This window comes from Pelophylax lessonae (assembly GCF_965119305.1).
Source record: "Pelophylax lessonae genome assembly, chromosome: 1".
In the NCBI taxonomy this organism is placed as follows: Eukaryota; Metazoa; Chordata; class Amphibia; order Anura; family Ranidae; genus Pelophylax; species Pelophylax lessonae.
This window is the reverse complement of record NC_138768.1, coordinates 825987490-826006878: the sequence shown is the minus strand read 5'-3', so window position 1 is coordinate 826006878 and position 19389 is coordinate 825987490. Positions and strand designations below refer to the sequence as shown.

The window sequence follows — 19389 nt, the reverse complement described above, 5'->3', positions numbered from 1 at the left end:
CCTCTAGGCTGAACGCGGTCACCTATTCCCCCTTTGCAATGCCTCTGCTCTTTCAGATGCACAGCTGAGATTGCTAGGACTGTGGCTGCAGGGAGAGGTGGTAATCCTTGCAGGAATTGGCCTGAGGGCTATGAGAGGCTGGTCAGCCATCCAACCCACTGGAGCTCACCAAAAGCAGACTTCATACAGACTCAAAGGGCCTGGACACATCTTCCTCTACTCCCATTACAAACCAAGCTTCCCAGAAGGCCTCACAGTAACAAAACTTTAGGCAACAGCTTTGATGTGAAATGTTCTTGCTCACGGAGGTTCTCAGGTCTCCGTTTGGCACCAGAAGGTTTGCACTACCAATAAACCACCCAAACCCAGATGAAAAAAGAAAAAAAAACAGCCTAAAAATAAGCAGCCTTGTTCAAAAGACAAGGCCCAATGGTGTGGCATAAGCCCTAGCAAACAAATCACAGAGAAGACTAAAGCAGTTTAGTGTAGTTCGTCTTAAACTGATTTCTGATTGGTTGCCATGGGTCATAACCCACTATTGCTTCAAACCATAGTAATAACATTGCAACTACTGTATTAGAAAAAATGAAAATCCTATGTAACTAGGACACCTACAATCAGTAACCCAGAAAAGTACCCACTTCATTATTCACAGTTGGGCCCCCATGCACTGTTCCTAAATGGACCACTGAAACTCAGATTTTCACAGAGCAGATCTGCATTTCATGGCTGCACTGCGATATCAGATTTCATCAGTAGGTGGCACTGCAATTGAAGTCAGAAATGATGGCTCCAGATCCCAATAACACCAGGGAGCGGTGTGAAAAGGTGACCCCCTTTGTGAAGCTTTTGAACCATCAGGGGTTTCCCAAATTTCCTTAAAATCTCACTTAAAAAGAGAACCTGAACTCTGGAAATGGTAAGACTAACTGTGCCTTAGATGATCTCACATTGCAGATATACAGCTATGAGTCTACAGAAGAGAAGTGCCTAGGCACAGGAAGTGCATTTTTATATTTCAGGAAGGAGGAATTAATGTGTTACTAAACCCAGAACAGTAAAATCAGTCTGTATATAGAGTAAAGACTTCTCATTATACTCCCTGTGGAACCTAATCCGCATTGTGTTAAAAGGCTGTCCGATCCTTTCTTCTCTGATCCTCCCCTTCTTCCACAGTCCCCAATCCATCTCACAAGACAGCCTTTGGGGCATTCTGCACATGCTCAGTTTGGTGTGTATTGCTAAAAAGTATTTTTTTTTTTTTTTGTGGGAGGGTGCATGTGATCAGAACTGTCCAGACAGAGGGTCAAAGGTCATGCAGCCTCACAGAACAGTCGGTAGAATAAAAACTCCTCCTAAAAGCTTTAACCAGACACTCATAGAAGTCGTCACAAGACTGCTATATACTGCTAATGAGAAAAGTTATTTAGCAGTTTAGGTTTACTAATACTATTGCATTTTCGTGTTCATGTTCTGTGTTACTGTGGGAGACCAGATATAGTGAATGCAGGTTCCTGGGTTTAGTAACACTAGGACAAAATAGTAGGATTCTCTTTGTGGTATTGCTTAGGCAAAATTAACATTTCTAGATGTTCCCTATGACAAAGCAAATATTCATTTTTTGAGTTCAGAACTGGCCTAGTTTGCATACGTTCACACATATGCATACACATGTACCTAACATTTGTACATGCTAATTTACCCAGCTGATAAGTATATAGATATGGCTTGAACTGGGGCTGTCAGATAATTGGATGCGTGATCAGGTTGTGGGAGTCAGAAGCTCCAGCAATGCTCCGACGGCTCCAAAATAACCCTAAAGGAGAAACAAAATCAGACATTGTTCTGTGATATAGAAATACAAAGTAGGAGGTCATAAACACAAATTAACTAAACGTGTGCTAATTTGGCAGACAGCAACAGCCTAATACCAACAACCCTGTCATAGAACATACAAGTAATGATATAATTTACAGGAGTTAGTTATTTGGCTACTCTGGCTAATATGTTAAAAACGTTCATCAATGCGGACTTGCAGTTTTAACACTTAAAGACCACCAGTTTTACTGCTAAGAGTGGTTCTCCTGTGCAGAATCACGTATATATACACAAGAACAGAGAGTACCAAATAAAGATCTCACAGGAGGTAACGGGGACCGTATCGGAGGAGCAACATGATGAACTCCCTGGATAAAAGTGTGAATCATAGAATGCGCAGCTAAAGGGCGTTGAAAAAACACCGCCAAAGCTGACACCTGGCCTTTAACAGTACCCAAGGCCAACCGCTGCTCAACCCCTCTTTGGAGGAAAGCCAATATCCTAGCCACTGAAAAAGAGCGTGGATGCACCTTAATCGATTCACACCATGAGATGTACGATTTCCACGTATGATGATAAATCTTCCTGGAGGTTTTACGCAAGCTGCAGAAGGCGGCTGAGGGGGGGGGACAACGTCCCCTCCCGTTCCTTGTAATAAACATCGAGTGACTGCTCAGCCGCATCGGTTTCTCATTAAAAGAAAGCAGACTGTCCGCTCTAAACAATGGTACCGGGGTGATGCCTCTAGCTGCAGGCATCACCCCGGTACAACCCCCTGAAGCCGAGGCCATGCATTTCTGTTCCGTCAGCGCTAAGGGGTTAACAAAGAAAGCCCCTCCCATTTCATGCTGTCAGCAATGACACCACATGGAAGAGAAATGTCACAAGGCCCGAGAAAGAAAATAATTTCTTTACACAAAAAAGGTGAAGGCTACAAGAAGACCAGCAAAGCTTTACTTCTCAGTCAGAATACTGTAGAAAAGTGATACAAAAATGTATAAAGATAGAACTGCAACCATCTCACAGAGACATCCAGGCCGTCCATGGAAGATAACACCTCGACAGGGGCGTCTTCTGATGAGAAGGGTTGAAGAAAATCGCCATGCAAGTTCACTGCAGTTAGCTAAAGAAGAAAGCAAAACTGGGGTGCATTTCATTGATTATATCATGAATTCACAGATGTACTTCTCTATATTGAAAGAGAAGATGCTACTATCACTCCGTGCCCTGGGTCGTCATGCACATTTCCAACATAACAAATGATCCAAAACACACATCCACGACCACTGTGTTGCATTTCTGAAGAAGAACAGGCTCAAAGTGATTTAGTGGCCAAGTATGTCTCCTGATCTGAACCCAATCGAACACCTATGGGGAATTCTGAAGAGACAAATGGAGCATCACTCCCCATCCAGCATCCAGGCTCTAAAAGAAGTCATTCTTGAAGAACGGAAAAAGATAAATGTTGCAAATATGACCAACTTGTTCATTCCATGCCTAGAAGACTTGGTGCTGTCCTTAGAAATCATGGAGGGCACACAAAATACTAGATGTAGTCGTTTTGTTGTGGGGTGTCTTCAGTTCTGCATCAACTCATTTGAGTAAAACTGAAGATTTTGTAATCCAAGTTATATTATTATCTTATTTTAATGTAATGAGCTAAACAAATGTTCTATTAAACTCAGCTTTGGCAACGTTTTGGAAATTGTTCTTGTGTTCATTGCAATATTAATTACAATCTTACTTTTCAAACAGGGGCGTACTCTTATGCTGAGCACTGTACATGATTCTGCACAGGACGGCCATCCTGTAGAGGTAAATCTACTATAGGGTGGTCGTTAAGTGGTTAAATATGGCAAAAATACACAGATACAAAATCCTGAATAGCTTTATAAAATAGGCAGTGTTGTTGGAACTGATACTTCTTATAATAGAAATAGCTAAATATTGAACATTTTATAAAAGTCCCAAGACCACAACCACAGCCCCCATCATCTCACCTCATGCTCCATGAAGAGGGCCTTGAGCTGTCCTTTAGACCAGTAATCCAGAGCGTAGGCCAACAGTTTCATAGAAATAGTATTAATCCGCAAGAAGTTTCCCACAAACACCACTTGGCTGATATTCTGTCACAACCAAGAGAGAAACAGTTACCTTGTATACAGTTCATGACTACCTTACTTTAAGGTGCACCTGTGCTCAAACTTTGGACATTAAAATTATTTACAATTTCCAGACCCTTCTAGCTGCTTGTACTGTGAACTAATTCATTCTCAAAAGAGCCTGAACGATAATTGCAAAGACTAAATTCAGGTTTCAGTGGATTTCTAACATCTTGCAAACACTTGCTGTGTTATCATTAGAAGCAAGATTGTGGTGCAATAGAAAGTCATAGGAAAAGTGTGTCTGTTGTAAAATTTGAAGATTAATTTCTCCACAATATCTATAATTACAGGAGGTGGGTGAGGACTTGTTTTAACCACCTTCCACTCGCTGTATAGTAAAATGATGGCGGGCGGGATCCCCTCTCGCTCTGGGAATACAACATATGACGTTGCCCGTCTCACCACTTGCAGGGGCATGCAGCAAGGGACACGGCACGGCCCTAATCTCGGTAACGAGCTGATGACACGACTCTTTACCCATGTGATCAGCTGTGTCCAATCGCATTTAAACACAGAAGTACCGTTTGTCGGTTCTCCTCACCTCACACAGAGTGTGAGGAGTGGAGAGCCGATCAGCGGCATCTCCTCGAAGGGGAGACCTGTACAGTTATGCTGGCCATACACGCACAGAATTACGGCCGAAAATGGTCGTTTTAGGAAAGATCGTTCGAAAATCGGGCTGTTAGTGAACACAAGTTTACTGACGATTTTGATCGTGTGCCCGGCTAATGTCGATGGATCCATAGCGAAAACTTTATCGTTTTTACGTGTATGGTAAAATTGAAACTAAAATAATATTCTGACTCGTATTGCGCATGTTATCGAACGATCATTATGATCATGAAAACGATTATGTAAAAGTTTATTCTGTCAGTTAGTGGCCAATTCGCTTTTGACCGACGAATAATCGTTCAGTCTGCAAACGGCCGAAATTCTGTGCGTGTATGGCCAGCATAAATCAGGGCAGTGATCATCATTTAACTGCAGGAGTTTGATGGCTGAATTGAGTGATTTTCTTTCCTTCCACCACCCGTGTTGAAAGGAAAGAAAAATCAAAACATCTATGGGCTGCTTTACAAGGGGAAAAAAAAAAAAGACTCTTTTAATATGACTGAATACAGTAATACACAATGCCAAACATACTGAAATTGTAGATTTGGGGTTTATACAAGGGCGCTCTTGTGGTTTTGGTTTCCCTTGCAGGTTTATCAACATTTGTTTGATTTAGCTCAAATTTTTTAAGCAATTACAAATACAATCAAAAATCCTAATACAGATATTTTATCATTGAATCTTGGGTAGGATTTAGGCCCCTTTCACACTTGTGCGACTTGTCCCGCGATTTTGGACCGCAAGATCGCATGACAAGTCGTTCTCCATTTTTTTCAATGAGCCCCATTCATATCAGTGCGTTTTGAAGTCGCACCGACTTCAAAGTAGTTCCTGCACTACTTTGGCACGGTTTTAATGCGTTTTGAGGTATATAGCCCTTGCTCAAAATCGTGTCAAAATCGCGTCGCATAAGTGTGAAATGGGCCTTAATAGTCAGGTCAGCGATCTTTCTCCAACAATGTATTTTTTCTATAGTGTGAAACCAAAACGATCATTTTAGAAATTTCCCAATGGCCAGAAGGATGATGGAGTCTCTGCTCTTTCATAGCCCTGTACAATGCTGCTTGACTTAGATGCTACAAGGCAGCACTGTAAAGAAGCTGAAAGCCCAGAGGCAATTATCACAAGATGAATGCTGTAATAAAAATAAAAACCACCACCATCAGCGGACATACATTCTGAAAAGATTTTTTTTTTCAATGTGGAAATATGTCCACGGAAAGTTCTATTAGTTGATGACATATTTTCTATTATCTATACTTCGATTACCAACACATCCAAAGCACTAACCAACAGCCGTGTATCCCCAATATTCAAGCAGACTTGTTACCACAGAACATACCCCTCTACACTACCCAACCTGCATTCTGATCCAACAGATGATCAGAAATACATTCACTGCAGAGATTGCAGCCAAGACTATATAGCAGCTGGTCATGTGACCTAATGACTAGGCATGTGCTTTGTGCTGGAAGGGAGGTTCAGAATGCAGACTGACCAATGCTCCCCAGTAGCAAGGATAATGTGATCAAATACCTAGTATTTTGGTCATGTGACCAGCCATTGTAGAATTCTAAGATGGCAGTTTCTGATGTGAAGGCAAGTATTTAAAGACCTCTGTTAGAATGCTGTTGGTTATTCAATGCTGGTTGTTACTATCTGACTTTACAGTGTGCAATATAAAAGCTCTATTGGCACTGTCATTTCGGTTTTCAGTCACTAGGTGGGGCTTTATGATCTCTTTAGTGAGCTCTATACAAATGGAAGCTGTAATTGCCTATTTGTTTCCTACATAAAAAATGTTGCATTCTTCTGTGAGTGTTTATGGAACATGTATACTTGAATGTGTTCAAATAAAAGTTTTTTTCTGTGCTACTTTTTAAGAATTAAAAGAAGTGTGGTGGGCAAGGTGCCATAAAGAATAAATTCACTTTAGGACACCTTCCAATCCAGCTATACGATTTGTCATTTTTTTCTTCCTGCCGCCGCAACCGTCTTCACAGAAAAACATGCTGCAGGTTTGCCCGCACGGGGAACTGCGCTGCACTTGTGGTTTCCATGCAGGCAGCGTTTTCAAAAATGGTGCAGGGACCTTTTCCCTGTGCTTTAGGAGGCACAGCTGCCCATGTGCCAGAGCAAAATACGGCTTGCAGACCTGCACAAGTGTGAACCTAGACTTATGAAGAGCATCTCAATAATCCAAAACAACGGTACAGCGCTAATAAGGTGCATTCAGTGTTAATATGAAATAATAAAAGAACATATATCTATGCAATATTAAGGTGCTATAATACATATGGTAAATCTGTGCAGTATTAAAGTGCCATAGTACAAATAACTGCACAATATTAAAGGTGCTATAATAGAAATAAAGTGCTTGTAATAAATCAAATTCATATAATATATAAATAAATAATTGATAGATCCAAAGAGTCCAGTGGTCTTGTGCTAGAATTGGTGCAAAATTAGCTTGATGACGATAATCCCGCCAGTGTTTTACAAGTGAATCTGTGTGTCTTCCACCACCAACACCTAAGATAATTGGCCTCTCACCTGAAGTTTTGACCTGTGTTTCACCACAAGGTCAAAATAAGCAAATAATCACCAGCAGGGATTAGCAGGCTCTCTCACAGCCTCTCAGTAGACACACTGCTGCCCGAAGATAGCCAAACATAGGGATACGGATCTCATCATGTATATCACATAAAAAATAAAAAGGCACAGGATCTAATGCTCTCAGTATGAACAGGGGTTTTTATTCCGGACAAAAAATGGTAAAAAAACTCACATGTACAGGCACTACTGATAGTGCATGGAAACCGCAATTATAGAGCAGCAAACTAGCTGTAAGCTTCCAGGTTGCCGGTGAAGACTCCGCCCCCCTACAAGTGTGAACCTAGACTTATGAAGAGCATCTGACCGATTCAACGTGTGTATATATAGAGGTGGAACAATTGTTCCTGGAGTTTTTAATCAGATTTAAAGTGGTTTGTGCACTTGCCTCCTGCACTTTAGTTGGCCATAGATAATTAGTTTTAGTTGGGAAAAAAAAAAAAAAAATACTCATCACCAGCTCAGCTGCAACCGGCTGATCTCGGGGGGAAAAAAAAAAAATCAAACATTTTTTAGGTCCCTCTAATGATTGACTTCTGTTGAACAGGTATGGCTATACATGAATCAAAATTCATCCGATCCCTGCTGAACCAGCTGATTTCAATCCATCGGTGGCCAGCTTTAGTGTGTTTCCTGTGTGCTCTCCGCATGAATCACTTTTGGGTCCATTCCCACACCAGGAAATCCTGGTAGAAGGCGACTTGTCCTGACAACCCTTCCCGGATGTGATGGGATGTCATGGGCAACGCGTTTGCGGAGCATGCGCTCTTTCTTCAGGCCTATGCAGCGCCATTTTAGATGAGGGCTTTTATGGAGATGGAAGGCAGCCCTTGGGTCCTACGTTCTAGCGGCCCCCCCCTGGGTATTGGAATTCTTAATATGACACAAAGGTCACTACAAATCAAGGAGCCCAGGATTTTGGAAATTTATAACATGGTAAAAAATAATAAAGAATATAAAACATGTAAATAATATAAATTAAGTACAGAAAAAGGAGAAAAGAAAGGAGTTTCAGATTAGCATATTGACCTCTATCTCCTCATTGAGCCCACCTGGCACAAGAGTATCTAGGGTGTAAATCTAAATAATTTCCCTCTGGCAGAGAAGCTTGAAATGCTTTGCCGATGGGAAAGTGCCTGGCATGGATTCAATGACCCACACGGAGTCCTATAGAGAGGATTTTGCGTGGGGTAATAAGTGTCAGGGGACACTATGCTTATCACCGCTCTCTACAAAGTGATGGTGTTCCCCGAGTCTCTTTCTTAAAGTATGAATAGTTCTCCCTACGTAATATAGGCCACAAGTACAAGCCAGGCAATAGACCACAAATTCTGTGGAACAATAGAAAAAATTCTAACTACATACCTTTGATGTTTTAAACCTTGTGAGTAACATTATTGTGATTTCCAATAAACCCCATATATGCTGCACTTAGTATGGCGCTTGTGTTCTCTCCTTAGCAATCTCCAAGTCCCTTCTTGCTTGCACGCAGAGCTGCCTTTCAAGTGAGCCTACATATAGATTTATGCTTATTTACGGACTTTTTATAGACAGTTTTTAACCCACAGATTGTACTCCGAACCATTTGGGCCCACCAGTACCCCCAGTCTTGCGCCAATATCCTTGTATATTATTGTGCTGTTTGACAGCCATGGCTGTGCATGCATCCCTATGAAACTGTGTAGAGGGTGGTGTGTCCTTTCCCTCCACTCAGGTCTCAGATTATACTACGCTCCCTGCTCTAGGCCGTGCAGTGTGTGACATCAGATCCCTGCCCTCTGGAGATGAGAAATACCATCTAATCCGTGTACTTGGAAGGCTATGGAGAAGAGAGGGCTGCAGATAAGCAGGTAAAGCTTATGCAGGAGGATTTAATTAGTCACTGTGTATCACCTAACACTAGTCACTTTAGTGTGTGTATATGTAAGGGTTTATCATCAATTTAATGAAATAACAACCAAATGAGGATCCGTCTCAATGTCATCAGATTGTTCAGTGTGTGGTCTGCTGGTACCTTCATCTTCTACTTCAAGCTTAATGTGACTGCAGCAAATGATTTGTGTTTTTGTGTGTGGTAAAGGAGCATTTTTATCAGTTTTTTTACACACGAAAAAAAAAAAAAAAACACAACTGGAGAAGACACAGCAAGTGTCTGCAGCACAAATGAAATGGCAACAAAAACAAAAACGTAAAATCAGCATTACATTGAAACAGGAAAGCAATCTTTTTGTACTTGGGGAAATACAGGAGACCAGTCTGCATCCTGCATGTCTCACATTGGTGCCGGACATTATATCTGGACACCACAATACAACGTCAAGTGTGACTGAAGGGCTCACCTCGTTTAGTGCACACATGCGTGCTATGGAACCAATATTATTGGTGATAGTAATAAGGGTGGCTCTGGCCAAGTCTTCCTTGCTCACCAAATCCCTCTTCTCTTTGCTCATCATGTTCCCAAAGCTGGAAGGAGGAGGAAAAAGTTCAGTGACTGCAACAATCATGATAAGAACAGACCAAAACAACTATTATAAATGGAACCAAGACCATCAACATTTACTTCTGCGGATAAAACAGAGTAGGGGTCACCATTTTCAGACAAGTCACAATTTTAAACTTGTAAGATGAATGTCCCATCAAATGTTTTTTTGTGTTATATGAAGTATGGAATACACTTCTTTTTGGAGTTATGCGATGTATATACTTGTGATAAGTGACTTATAGTTTACCTGAAAATAGATTAGGGTTTGTATTGTATAGATATTGCACTACCAATACATGTATATACCAGCCTGGTAACATTTTAACTGGAATATTTTGTTTCTGGAAATATATTACAATTTTTTTTATGATGGAAAAGCTTTTGCTTGGGTACCATTAAAGTCCAGATTTCAGCTAAACAAAAGGTATGGTTTCTATTTAAGGATGTTGGTGCCCAGTGGCGGAATTATCAGGGTCACAAAGATCGCACTTGTGACCAGGGTCTAGTGTTACGCCACTGTGGAGGGGGCCCCCAAGTAGTGTTGCCAGTAAAAAATAAAAAAAAAGGCACTTTTTTGCTGTCCATAAACAGCAGAAAAACTAGAGATTTTTGACTTACCGTAAAATCCATTCTCTGAAGTTCATTGACTGACGCAGCTCCATATCTTCTTGACCATTGGTTATGCTGCCCCAGGAGTAGGACACTAGGCAGGAAAAAGCTTCACCACGCCTATGGGGCAGTCCCTGTAGGCATACACCCACACACTCTGCTATAGCCCTCAGTTTTGTTGCAAGCAGTGTTTAGAAGAAAAAAAACCCCATCCCACTCATAATTAGAGGGGCGGGTGCTGCATCTGTCAATGAACTTCAGAGAAAATAATTTTACGCCAAGTCAAAAATCCAGTTTTCTCTATCGTTCATTGACCGACACAGCTCCATATCTTCTTGACCATTGGGAAATCCCAAAGCAGTATTTGCATGAGGGGTGGAAAAAATAATGCAAGGAAAAAACATAATTCCCCAAGGCTAAAATTAGCCAACCAGGTAACACGGAGCTCAACCAGGAACAAATAGGGCTCACCCAGAAAAAAAAAAAAAAAAAAAAACTTACACCCTCACAAGAGAAAAAAGTTCTCTTTTAGATAGCAGCCTGCAAAACCTTGTGGCCAAAGGAGGCATCCTGAGGATGCCAAAACATCTACCCTGTAGAATTTTATGAACATGTGCACAGACGACCAAGTTGCCGCCTTGCAAACTTGCATTGCACTGACGCCTAATGGCGAAAAGCAAAAGAGGTACTCAGCACCCTAGATCATCTTGATCCCCTGATGACGTCAGCTGTGACTGACGAAACGTAAGTCGGGAACGTGAGAGCATACACTTCCGGGTCTGAGGAGCACAGGCGTGGAGCGGCGTCTCCTATTCCCAGCCACCGATTCTAATTTTAAGGCTTTTATCTATCTAAGTAAGTGCAATTTATCTTAATAAATGTTTCTCTATTGAGTAATACTGCACCATGAGAGCCTGTTTATTATTTCCCTATTTATGGCTTGGTTCCTGAATGTTCCATCGTTCTGGCTGTTGTACTCATGCCTATGAGAAAATGGGATGTACAAGATTCTAATGTGGATCACACAGCGTGTTTGACCCCCTATAACTAAGGGGTCCAGTGGCTCTGGTAAGCGGTGCCTATACATCTCACTGGGTGATCGTGTGGAGGTGAAGGCTTTTTCTAAGGAATCACTCCTATCAAGTCTGTGTTTCCATTATTGGCCGTTTGGTTGACCCAAATGATTTGGAAACTAGAGACTTTTCTAATTAAATTTTTGCACGATTGATTTGATTCATTGAGAATTATTGTGATTTATATTTGTGGAGCGCTACAAATTTTTTTCATTTTCTCTCTATCCTTCAATACCTGGCTTTCAACAGCCACGCCATTAAAGCCAGCGACTGTAAAGCAGGATGGAAGATCGGCCCTTGAGAGAGCAGATCTTCCCTGAGAGAAGTCTCCAAGGAGCATCTGTGACCAAACTTACCAGGTCTGCATACCTAGACCGGAAAAAGGCCAGTCTGGGGCCACCAGAATGACTGGAACCACTTCGACTTCTGTTCTGCGTAGAACCGATACTGACCCCAAGGAGCCACCAGTGCGTCTGTGGCTTCAGTCAGATGATCTTGAGACCCGGCCACAAACCTCTGAACGTTCTTGTGGAGTCGAAAAGCAAACAGGTCGAACTCGGGTGTCCCCCACCGGACACACAGGAGATGAAACACCTCCGGGTGTAGGGACCACTCCCCCTGATCCAACAACTGACTCCTCAGGTAATCCTCCTGCCAGCTCTCCACACCTGGGATGTGCACAGCAGAGAGGGCTGGAATAAACTTATCCACCCAAGCCAGGATGTCAGCCACCTCCTGAGCCACGAAGACACTCTTGGTACCCCCTTGATTGATATAGGCCACGACCGTGGCATTGTCTGATTGAATCTGGATCGGACAACCCTGCAGACGAGTTGTCCAGTAACTCAGGCAAAGCTTTATTGCTCCGAGTTCTAGATTTTATCAGACGTTTGGACTCTTCTACTGTCCAGGACCCCTGGGCGCAGAGCTTCCCCAGCACTCCTCCCCAGCCTGACAAGTTGGTGTCTGTGGTTACCACAGTTCAATAAAGCGGAAGGACTTGCCCTGGCATAATACTAACGAGCGAAGCCACCATAGAAGGGCAGTCTGTGTTGTGACTCAACAGAAAGATGGTGTCCAAGGACTTTGGATCTTTGTTCCATTTGACAAGAATCTCCCTTTGTAAGGGTCTCATATGGAACTGAGCAAAACGAAACCGCCTCGAAGGTAGACACCATCAGACCTAATGTGACCCCAGTACCCTAATCCCCTGTTGTCGCAGTAATGCCAACACCGGAGCCAACACCTTGGTGAAAACCCTGGGGGCGGAGGAGAGACCAAAGGGTAACGCCACAAATTAACAATGCTCCTCTCCTATAGCGAAGCGAAGAAAACGCTGGTGTCCAGCTCAAATAGGGATATGTAGATATGACATCACCACTGTTCAAATGGACTCCATTTGAAACTTCTGTACCGGCACAAATCGGTTCAGAGACTTGAGGTCCAGAGTTGGACGCACTTTGCCTTCTCTTCTGGGCACAGTAAACCGGTTTGAATAGAACCCCTGAAAGCGTTCCCGAGAGGAACGCCCTTGCGACCGCAGGTCTTGTACAGTCTCTCGTAGATCCCTTAACCGGTCTGAAAATAGGCGTAGATTGGACAGAAGAATCTGTCCGGCGATCGAGATCGGAATTTCGATCTTGTAACCCAATCGGATCAGTTAGTGGACCCATTTGATCAGAATCAAGGAAGTCCATGGTTCCGGAAAGAAGCAAAGACGTCCCCCCCGCCCCAGAAACAGGCGAGGGCCAGGGTGATCACAAATACCGGTTTTAGTATTGAGCCCGCTAACACATGGAAATGGCAGGACAAAGACTCAATCAGTTTATCCACAGGGTCTGTAAAGCCGGGGACTCTTCCACCCCTTAGAGGTAGGAGCCTGCTTATGGAGGGGGGGGGGGGCTCGTATATTAAGGATCTAGGATATCCAGTCCGAAACCCAGCCAGCTGTTGCTTGTAGTTCTCACAGTAACTCTATAAAACAAATCACAAAACAGGCTCCCAAAAAAGCACAGCTAAGACCGAAGTCCCGGCAGGGAACTAGGTCCTACTCCTAAACTAGGCAGAAACAAACTAAGGGCTATAGCAGAGTGTGTGGGTGTATGATTGTAGGGACTGCCCCATAGGCGTGGTAAAGCCTTTTCCTGCCTAGTGTCCTCCTGTAGGGGGCAGCCTAACCCAATGGTCAAGAAGATATGGAGCTGCAGATTAAAACGACCCCGAGCTTCTTCTCCCCCACACCTGACCAGTGGCTTGCCCTGCTCACACTAATCCCCGTCAAGCTCAAGGTAAGCTCAGCCGATTACTAAACGGCTGGCCCTGAAACTGCATTTGGCATTTAGGTTGGTCAAGTGCGCGGTGACATCATGGCGCTTGTCCCCCCTTACATCAGAGTTACAAGGGGAACACTGCGGACTTTGTGGGAAGGAGGAACTCTGCAAACTCTGATGTGGGCGGGGGGGTTCTCTAGTGGCCAGAGAACCTTACACCAGAATTCACAACATACCCATTTACATCAGGGTCTGCAGAGTTCCTGCTTGCACTTTTTTTGCACTGTAAGGCAAACCCTGCAGACTCTGATGTACTGTAAAAGGGGAACTCTGATGTAAAGGGGGGCTCTGTGAATACTGGGAACACCGATTTAAGGGGTGATTCCAATGTAAGGGTAGGACGGGGGCCATGTGCAGAACATGTCAAGGGGTCCTGCTGCGAAACCATAATAAAGGGTCCCCCGACCTGATCCTGGGGCCCTTTATTATGGTCCCGCAGCGGGACCGTTTGACATACCCTTTGAAGGTTCTATTTACGGCTCTGTTGGTGCCCTTTTTCTGGGATTTATCCCCTGCACAAGGCTGTATACATGTGACATTGAAGATTTAGGTTAAGGAAGGAAGGCAAATATATACACACACACAAAAAAAAACTCACAATTTATCATCCCTATTTAACATAATTTGCCATCTATAGTTGCAAGCAGACATGAGTAAGCACACATTTGGCGTTGGGGTGACCAGGATAATTTCACACATGATGTGCCCACTTCCTGACCACAGAGGAACTGCTCACTTCTGCATTTATAGCCTCCATTGAGTAATTTTACCACAATGGTTTTACTTTCAAGTTTGGCTAAATCTTCTGTGGCACGTAGAATACGAAACTAAAGAATTTTTTAGCAAAATGACAGTATTCATGTTAAAACAATGCTCTGAGGTCAATTTTGTTTTTTTAATAGATTTTTAAATCTGTTTTACAGCAGCTTTTTTTTTATCTACGCATTTACAGTTTTTGCTTGACCATAAAGACATGAATGAGTGAGTTTGGGGTGGATGAACTTGACTGGCCTGCACAGAGTCCTGATCTCAACCCGAAAGAACACCTTTGGGATGAATTAAGAGTGGAGACTGAAAGCCAGGCCTTCCCGTTCAACATCAGTGCCTGACCTCACAAATGCACTTCTGGAAGAATGTCTATGGGAATGTTTGACCACACTCCTAAACCTTGTGGACAGCCTTCCCAGAAGAGTTGAAGCTGTTATAGCTGCAAACAGTGGGCCAACTCAATATTGAACCCTACGGGCTAAGGCCAGGATGCCATTAAAGTTCATGTGCATGTAATGGCAGGTGTCCCAATACTTTTGGTAATATAGTGCATCTTTAAAAAGGCATGATAAAGGATTGTAAATTTTACCTCTGACCCATATCCATATTTGAATGTGAAAGTGAGCAGGGGACCTCATACATGTAATCCATTACACTAATTGTAACAATGCTTTAATTACAGTGAATCCGGAAAGTTTTCACAGCGCTTCACTTTTTCCACAGTTTGTTATGTTAAAGCCTTATTCCAAATGGATTAAATTTCTACAAACAATACTCCATAATGACAAGGGGAAAAGGAGTTTGTTTGAAAGATTGGCAAATTTATTAATAAAAAAAAAAATCCCATGTACATAAGTATTCACAGCCTTTGCCATGACACTCAAAATTGAGCTCAGGTGCATCCTGTTTCCACTGATCATCCTTGAGATGTTTCTACAACTTGATTAAAGTCCACCTGTGGTAAATTCAGTTGATTGGACATGATTTGGAAAGGCACACACATGTCTATATAATGCACAAACCAAGTCATGAAGTCCAAGGAATTGTTTGTAGACCTCTGAGACAGGATTGTATGGAGGCACAGATCAGTGAGAAGGGTACAGAAAACGAAATTCTGCAGCATTGAAGGTCCCAATGAGCACAGTGGCCTCCATTATCCGTAAATAGAAGTAGTTTGGAACCACCAGGACTCTTCCTAGAGAAGGCCACCAGGCCAAACTGAGCGATCCAGGGAGAAGGGCATTAGTCAGGGAGGTGAGCGAGAACCCGATGGTCACTCTGCCATAGCTCCAGCATCTTTCTGTGGAGAGAGGGGAACCTTCGAGAAGAACAACCATCTCTACAGCACTCCACCAATCAGGTCTGGATGGTAGAGTGGCCAGATGGAAGCCACTCCTCAGTAAAAGGCAAATGACAGCCTGTCTGGAGTTTGCCAAGAGGCACCTGAAGGACTTTCAGACCATGAGAAACAAAATTCTCTGGTCTGATGAAAGAAAGATTAATCTCTTGGCCTTAATGGCAAGCGTCATGTCTGGAGGAAAAAAGGCACCACTCACCACCTGGCTAATACCATCCCTACAGTGAAGCATGGTGGTGGCAGCATCGTGGTGTGGGGATGTTTTTCAGTGTCAGGAACTGGAATGGGAGACTCGGCAGGATCGAGGAAAAGAATAACACAGCAATGTACAGAGACATCCTTGATGAAAGCCTGCTCCAGAACGCACTGGACCTCAGATTGGGGCAAAGGTTTTATCTTCCAACAGGACAACGACCCTAAGCACACAGTCAGGATAACAAAGGAGTGGCTACGGGACAAATCTGTGAATGTCCTTGAGTGGAACCTGATTGAACACTTCTGGAGAGATCTGAAATTGGCTGTGCACCGATGCTCCCCATCCAACCAGATGGAGCTTGGGAGGTCCTGCAAAGAATGGGAGAAACTGCTCAAAAATAGGTGTGCCAAGCTTTTAGCATCATACTCAAAGAGACATGCTGCTGTAATTGGTACCAAAGGTGCTTCAACAAAATATTGAGCAAAGGTTGTGAATATTTATGTACATGCAATTTTTTTCGTTTTTGTATTTTTAATGAATTTGCTAAGATTTCAAACAAACTTCTTTTAAGTTGTCTTATGGGGTATTGTTTATAGAATTGAGAAAAAATTGGATTTTTGTCTTATCGTAAAATCCTTTTCTCTGACGTTCATTGAAGGACACCACTCCAGAATCTTCTTGACCATTGGGTTACGCTCCCCCTACAGGAGTAGGACACTAGGCAGGAAAAAACCTTTACCACGCCTATGGGGCAGTCCCAGGGGATATACTCCCCCCCTTCCTGCTATAGGCACTTAGTTTTATTGCAAGCAGTGTCAGAAGAAATATAACCCAACTCAAAAGAGGGGTGGGTGCTGTGTCCGTCAATGAACATCAGAGAAGAAGATTCTACGGTAAGACAAAAAAACAATTTTCTTTTTCGCTCATTGGCGGACACAGCTACAGAATCTTCTTGACCATTGGGGCGTCCCAAAGCAGTGTTAAACATGAGGGGTGGGGGAAAAAAACAGCACAAAAAAAAATTCCCAAAAGGCTGAACCTAGGCAACCCGGTAACATCGAGCTCAACCAAGAACAACTGGAGGTCACCTGAAAAACATACACCCTCAAAGAGGACTAATCCTCTCAACAGCAGCCTGCAAAACCTTGCGGCCAAAAGCAGCATCCGCAGATGCCAGCACATATACATTGTAAAGTTCTGAAAGTGTGCACAGACGACCAAGTAGCCGCCTTGCAAACCTGCATCACTGATGCCTGATGGTGAAGGCCCAAGAGGCACTAAGCGCCCACGTAGAATGCACCATAACAGGGAAAAAAATAAAAGTAGGAACCTGACCCTTGATTGAATAGGCCTGCACCACCGTCTGTCTGATCCATCTGGAAATGGTCGCAGCCAGCGCGGCATCGCAAACAAATTGCAGCCCCTGCGCCAGCTGGTCCAACAGCTCCCCCAGGGCAAGAGGGACATGCCCCACATCAAGTCACGGCGGTGGACCACCACCCATCAGGCAGCTTCTACGTGGCAAGGGCAAACCCAAACACTGTTCCCAGTGCAGACTACGCCAGGGAGTACAGGTCGCAGGCCACAGCCCGCGCCATCCTATCTCCCAAGTCCTTAAAAGGACGGGGGATTCCTCCACCAGAACAACGGTAGTCCAATTCAGCTAGAGACCGTACGTCCACCAAAGGCGGAACAGCCCTCTGCACCAGAGACTCCCTGAAGAGCAACGTCTAACGGCCGCTTAGACACCCCAGGGGAACATGTCAGACGGTCCCCTCCTAGATGAGCAGCCAGCAAAAAGAGCAGTTCCAGATGGCATGCGAGTGCCAGATACCACATGCGCCCCAGGCGCAGCCACCGCTGCGACCCCCAAATTGCAAGGTGTCACGCACCGAAAACAGCCAGTGTATCCACCAGCGCAGTCGCGGCAGGGGGGGTAGAAATGTCATCCTCATCATCCGAGGAGACGGTGCGAGGTAACAGACCCGGCAGGGAGGCCCCACGTCTGCGGCGGCTGAGCCAGACTCAGACATCAGATGAGGCAGGGGTAGGCGGAGAAACGTTTCAGCGCACCTACCACCTTCAGCCGGGCCCAAATACTTCTCAAAGTGCCGAAAAGGCATCGACGGACAGTGGAGATCCGGAAGGCCCTGCGGCCTCCGTGAGGGGGTCAGGTGGAAACAAATGGCCTGCAGGGTCCATACTGAACCTGAGGAACTGCCAGCAATTTTTAAAAAATAAAATGACAAAAACGACAGCTCCACAACGCTACAGCGCCCCCCGGGAGGTCAGGCGCGCGCTAACAGACCCCCACAGAGAGGGAGAGACCACCCTCATGAATCACTGTCCTTCAGGCACTCCCACTGGCCTCCACAGCAAAAAATCTACTGCGAAATGGCCGAAAAGGGGTGTACCAAGATGGCCGCTCCCATAGAAGCCGACAGAGGCTACAACAAAATGGCGGCCCCGTGCGGGAATCGCGACCCACAGGGGGACCCCCCCAAACGCCCATCCACTGCAGAAAACCCCACCAAGGCTCATCCCCCCCCCCCCGCACGATCAGTCGAGCGCCGCGGGCTGCGCACTGCCCCGGCCCCCCATGCAGCCTGCACACTTGGCCCCAGCCTCAGGTAGGCCCAAACCATCTCCCACATGGAAGGAGGGAGGGGGGTAAGGAAACCCAGGAGTGGGAGGATATGACCATTCCAGGGAGAGGGCCCACATCCACCCCAAAATCCACCAGCGAAGAGGGGGGGATGTTTACTCACCGTACCGGGAACACAGGCGGGCGCCATCTCTTGACAGGACCCCACACCTCTGGAGTAGGGGGGCTGTCGGCCAAATAGGGACGCTGCAACATAAGCCTAGACCCTGTTGTGTGTGTCCTGGCGAGACGTTTAACTTGCAGGGCCAGTTCCCGTCCAGTGGCACTATGTCGCGGCTGACCCAGCACAGAGCTACAGTCTGCACATGCTTGCTGGCCAGCCTAGGGGGGACCACTGGATATGGAGGTCCAGTCTGTTGCCCAGTCCGGCATAATTGCTTGAAGATCTCACAGGAAAAAAGTTCCGGAGAAAAAAAAAAAAAGAAAAAAAAAAAAAAAATTGACATAAAAAATACTTTATATGCTTGGACCAGAGATCCCAGCAAGGAACTAGGTCCTTACTCCTGACTAGGCAGATTAAAACTGACATCCTATGCAGGAAGAGAAAGGGTGTACCCTCCGGGACTGCCCATAGGTGTAGCCAGAACTTTTTTCTGCCTAGTGTCCTACTCCTGTAGGGGGCAGTATAATCCTACTACTGATATGGATCAGAGAGAACTGCGTCCGTCAATGAACAATAGAGAAATAATGAATTTGATCCA

The 19389-nt window shown here is 44.5% G+C and overlaps 1 protein-coding gene across 2 annotated transcripts in view; it reads right to left on the bottom strand.

Moving 5' to 3' along the window:
• Positions 1-1634: 1634 nt before the first annotated feature.
• The window catches only part of PANK2 (pantothenate kinase 2), a 54227-nt gene continuing 36472 nt past the window's right edge, over positions 1635-19389 (bottom strand). For both annotated transcript variants that reach the window (XM_082267170.1, XM_082267171.1), the window contains exons 5-7: positions 9548-9671; positions 3819-3944; positions 1635-1816 (exon numbers count right to left, since the gene is read on the bottom strand). In XM_082267170.1, coding sequence (XP_082123296.1) covers positions 1763-1816; positions 3819-3944; positions 9548-9671 — 304 coding nt within the window. In that variant the 3' untranslated portion in view covers positions 1635-1762. The remainder of the gene's footprint in view (positions 1817-3818; positions 3945-9547; positions 9672-19389) is intronic.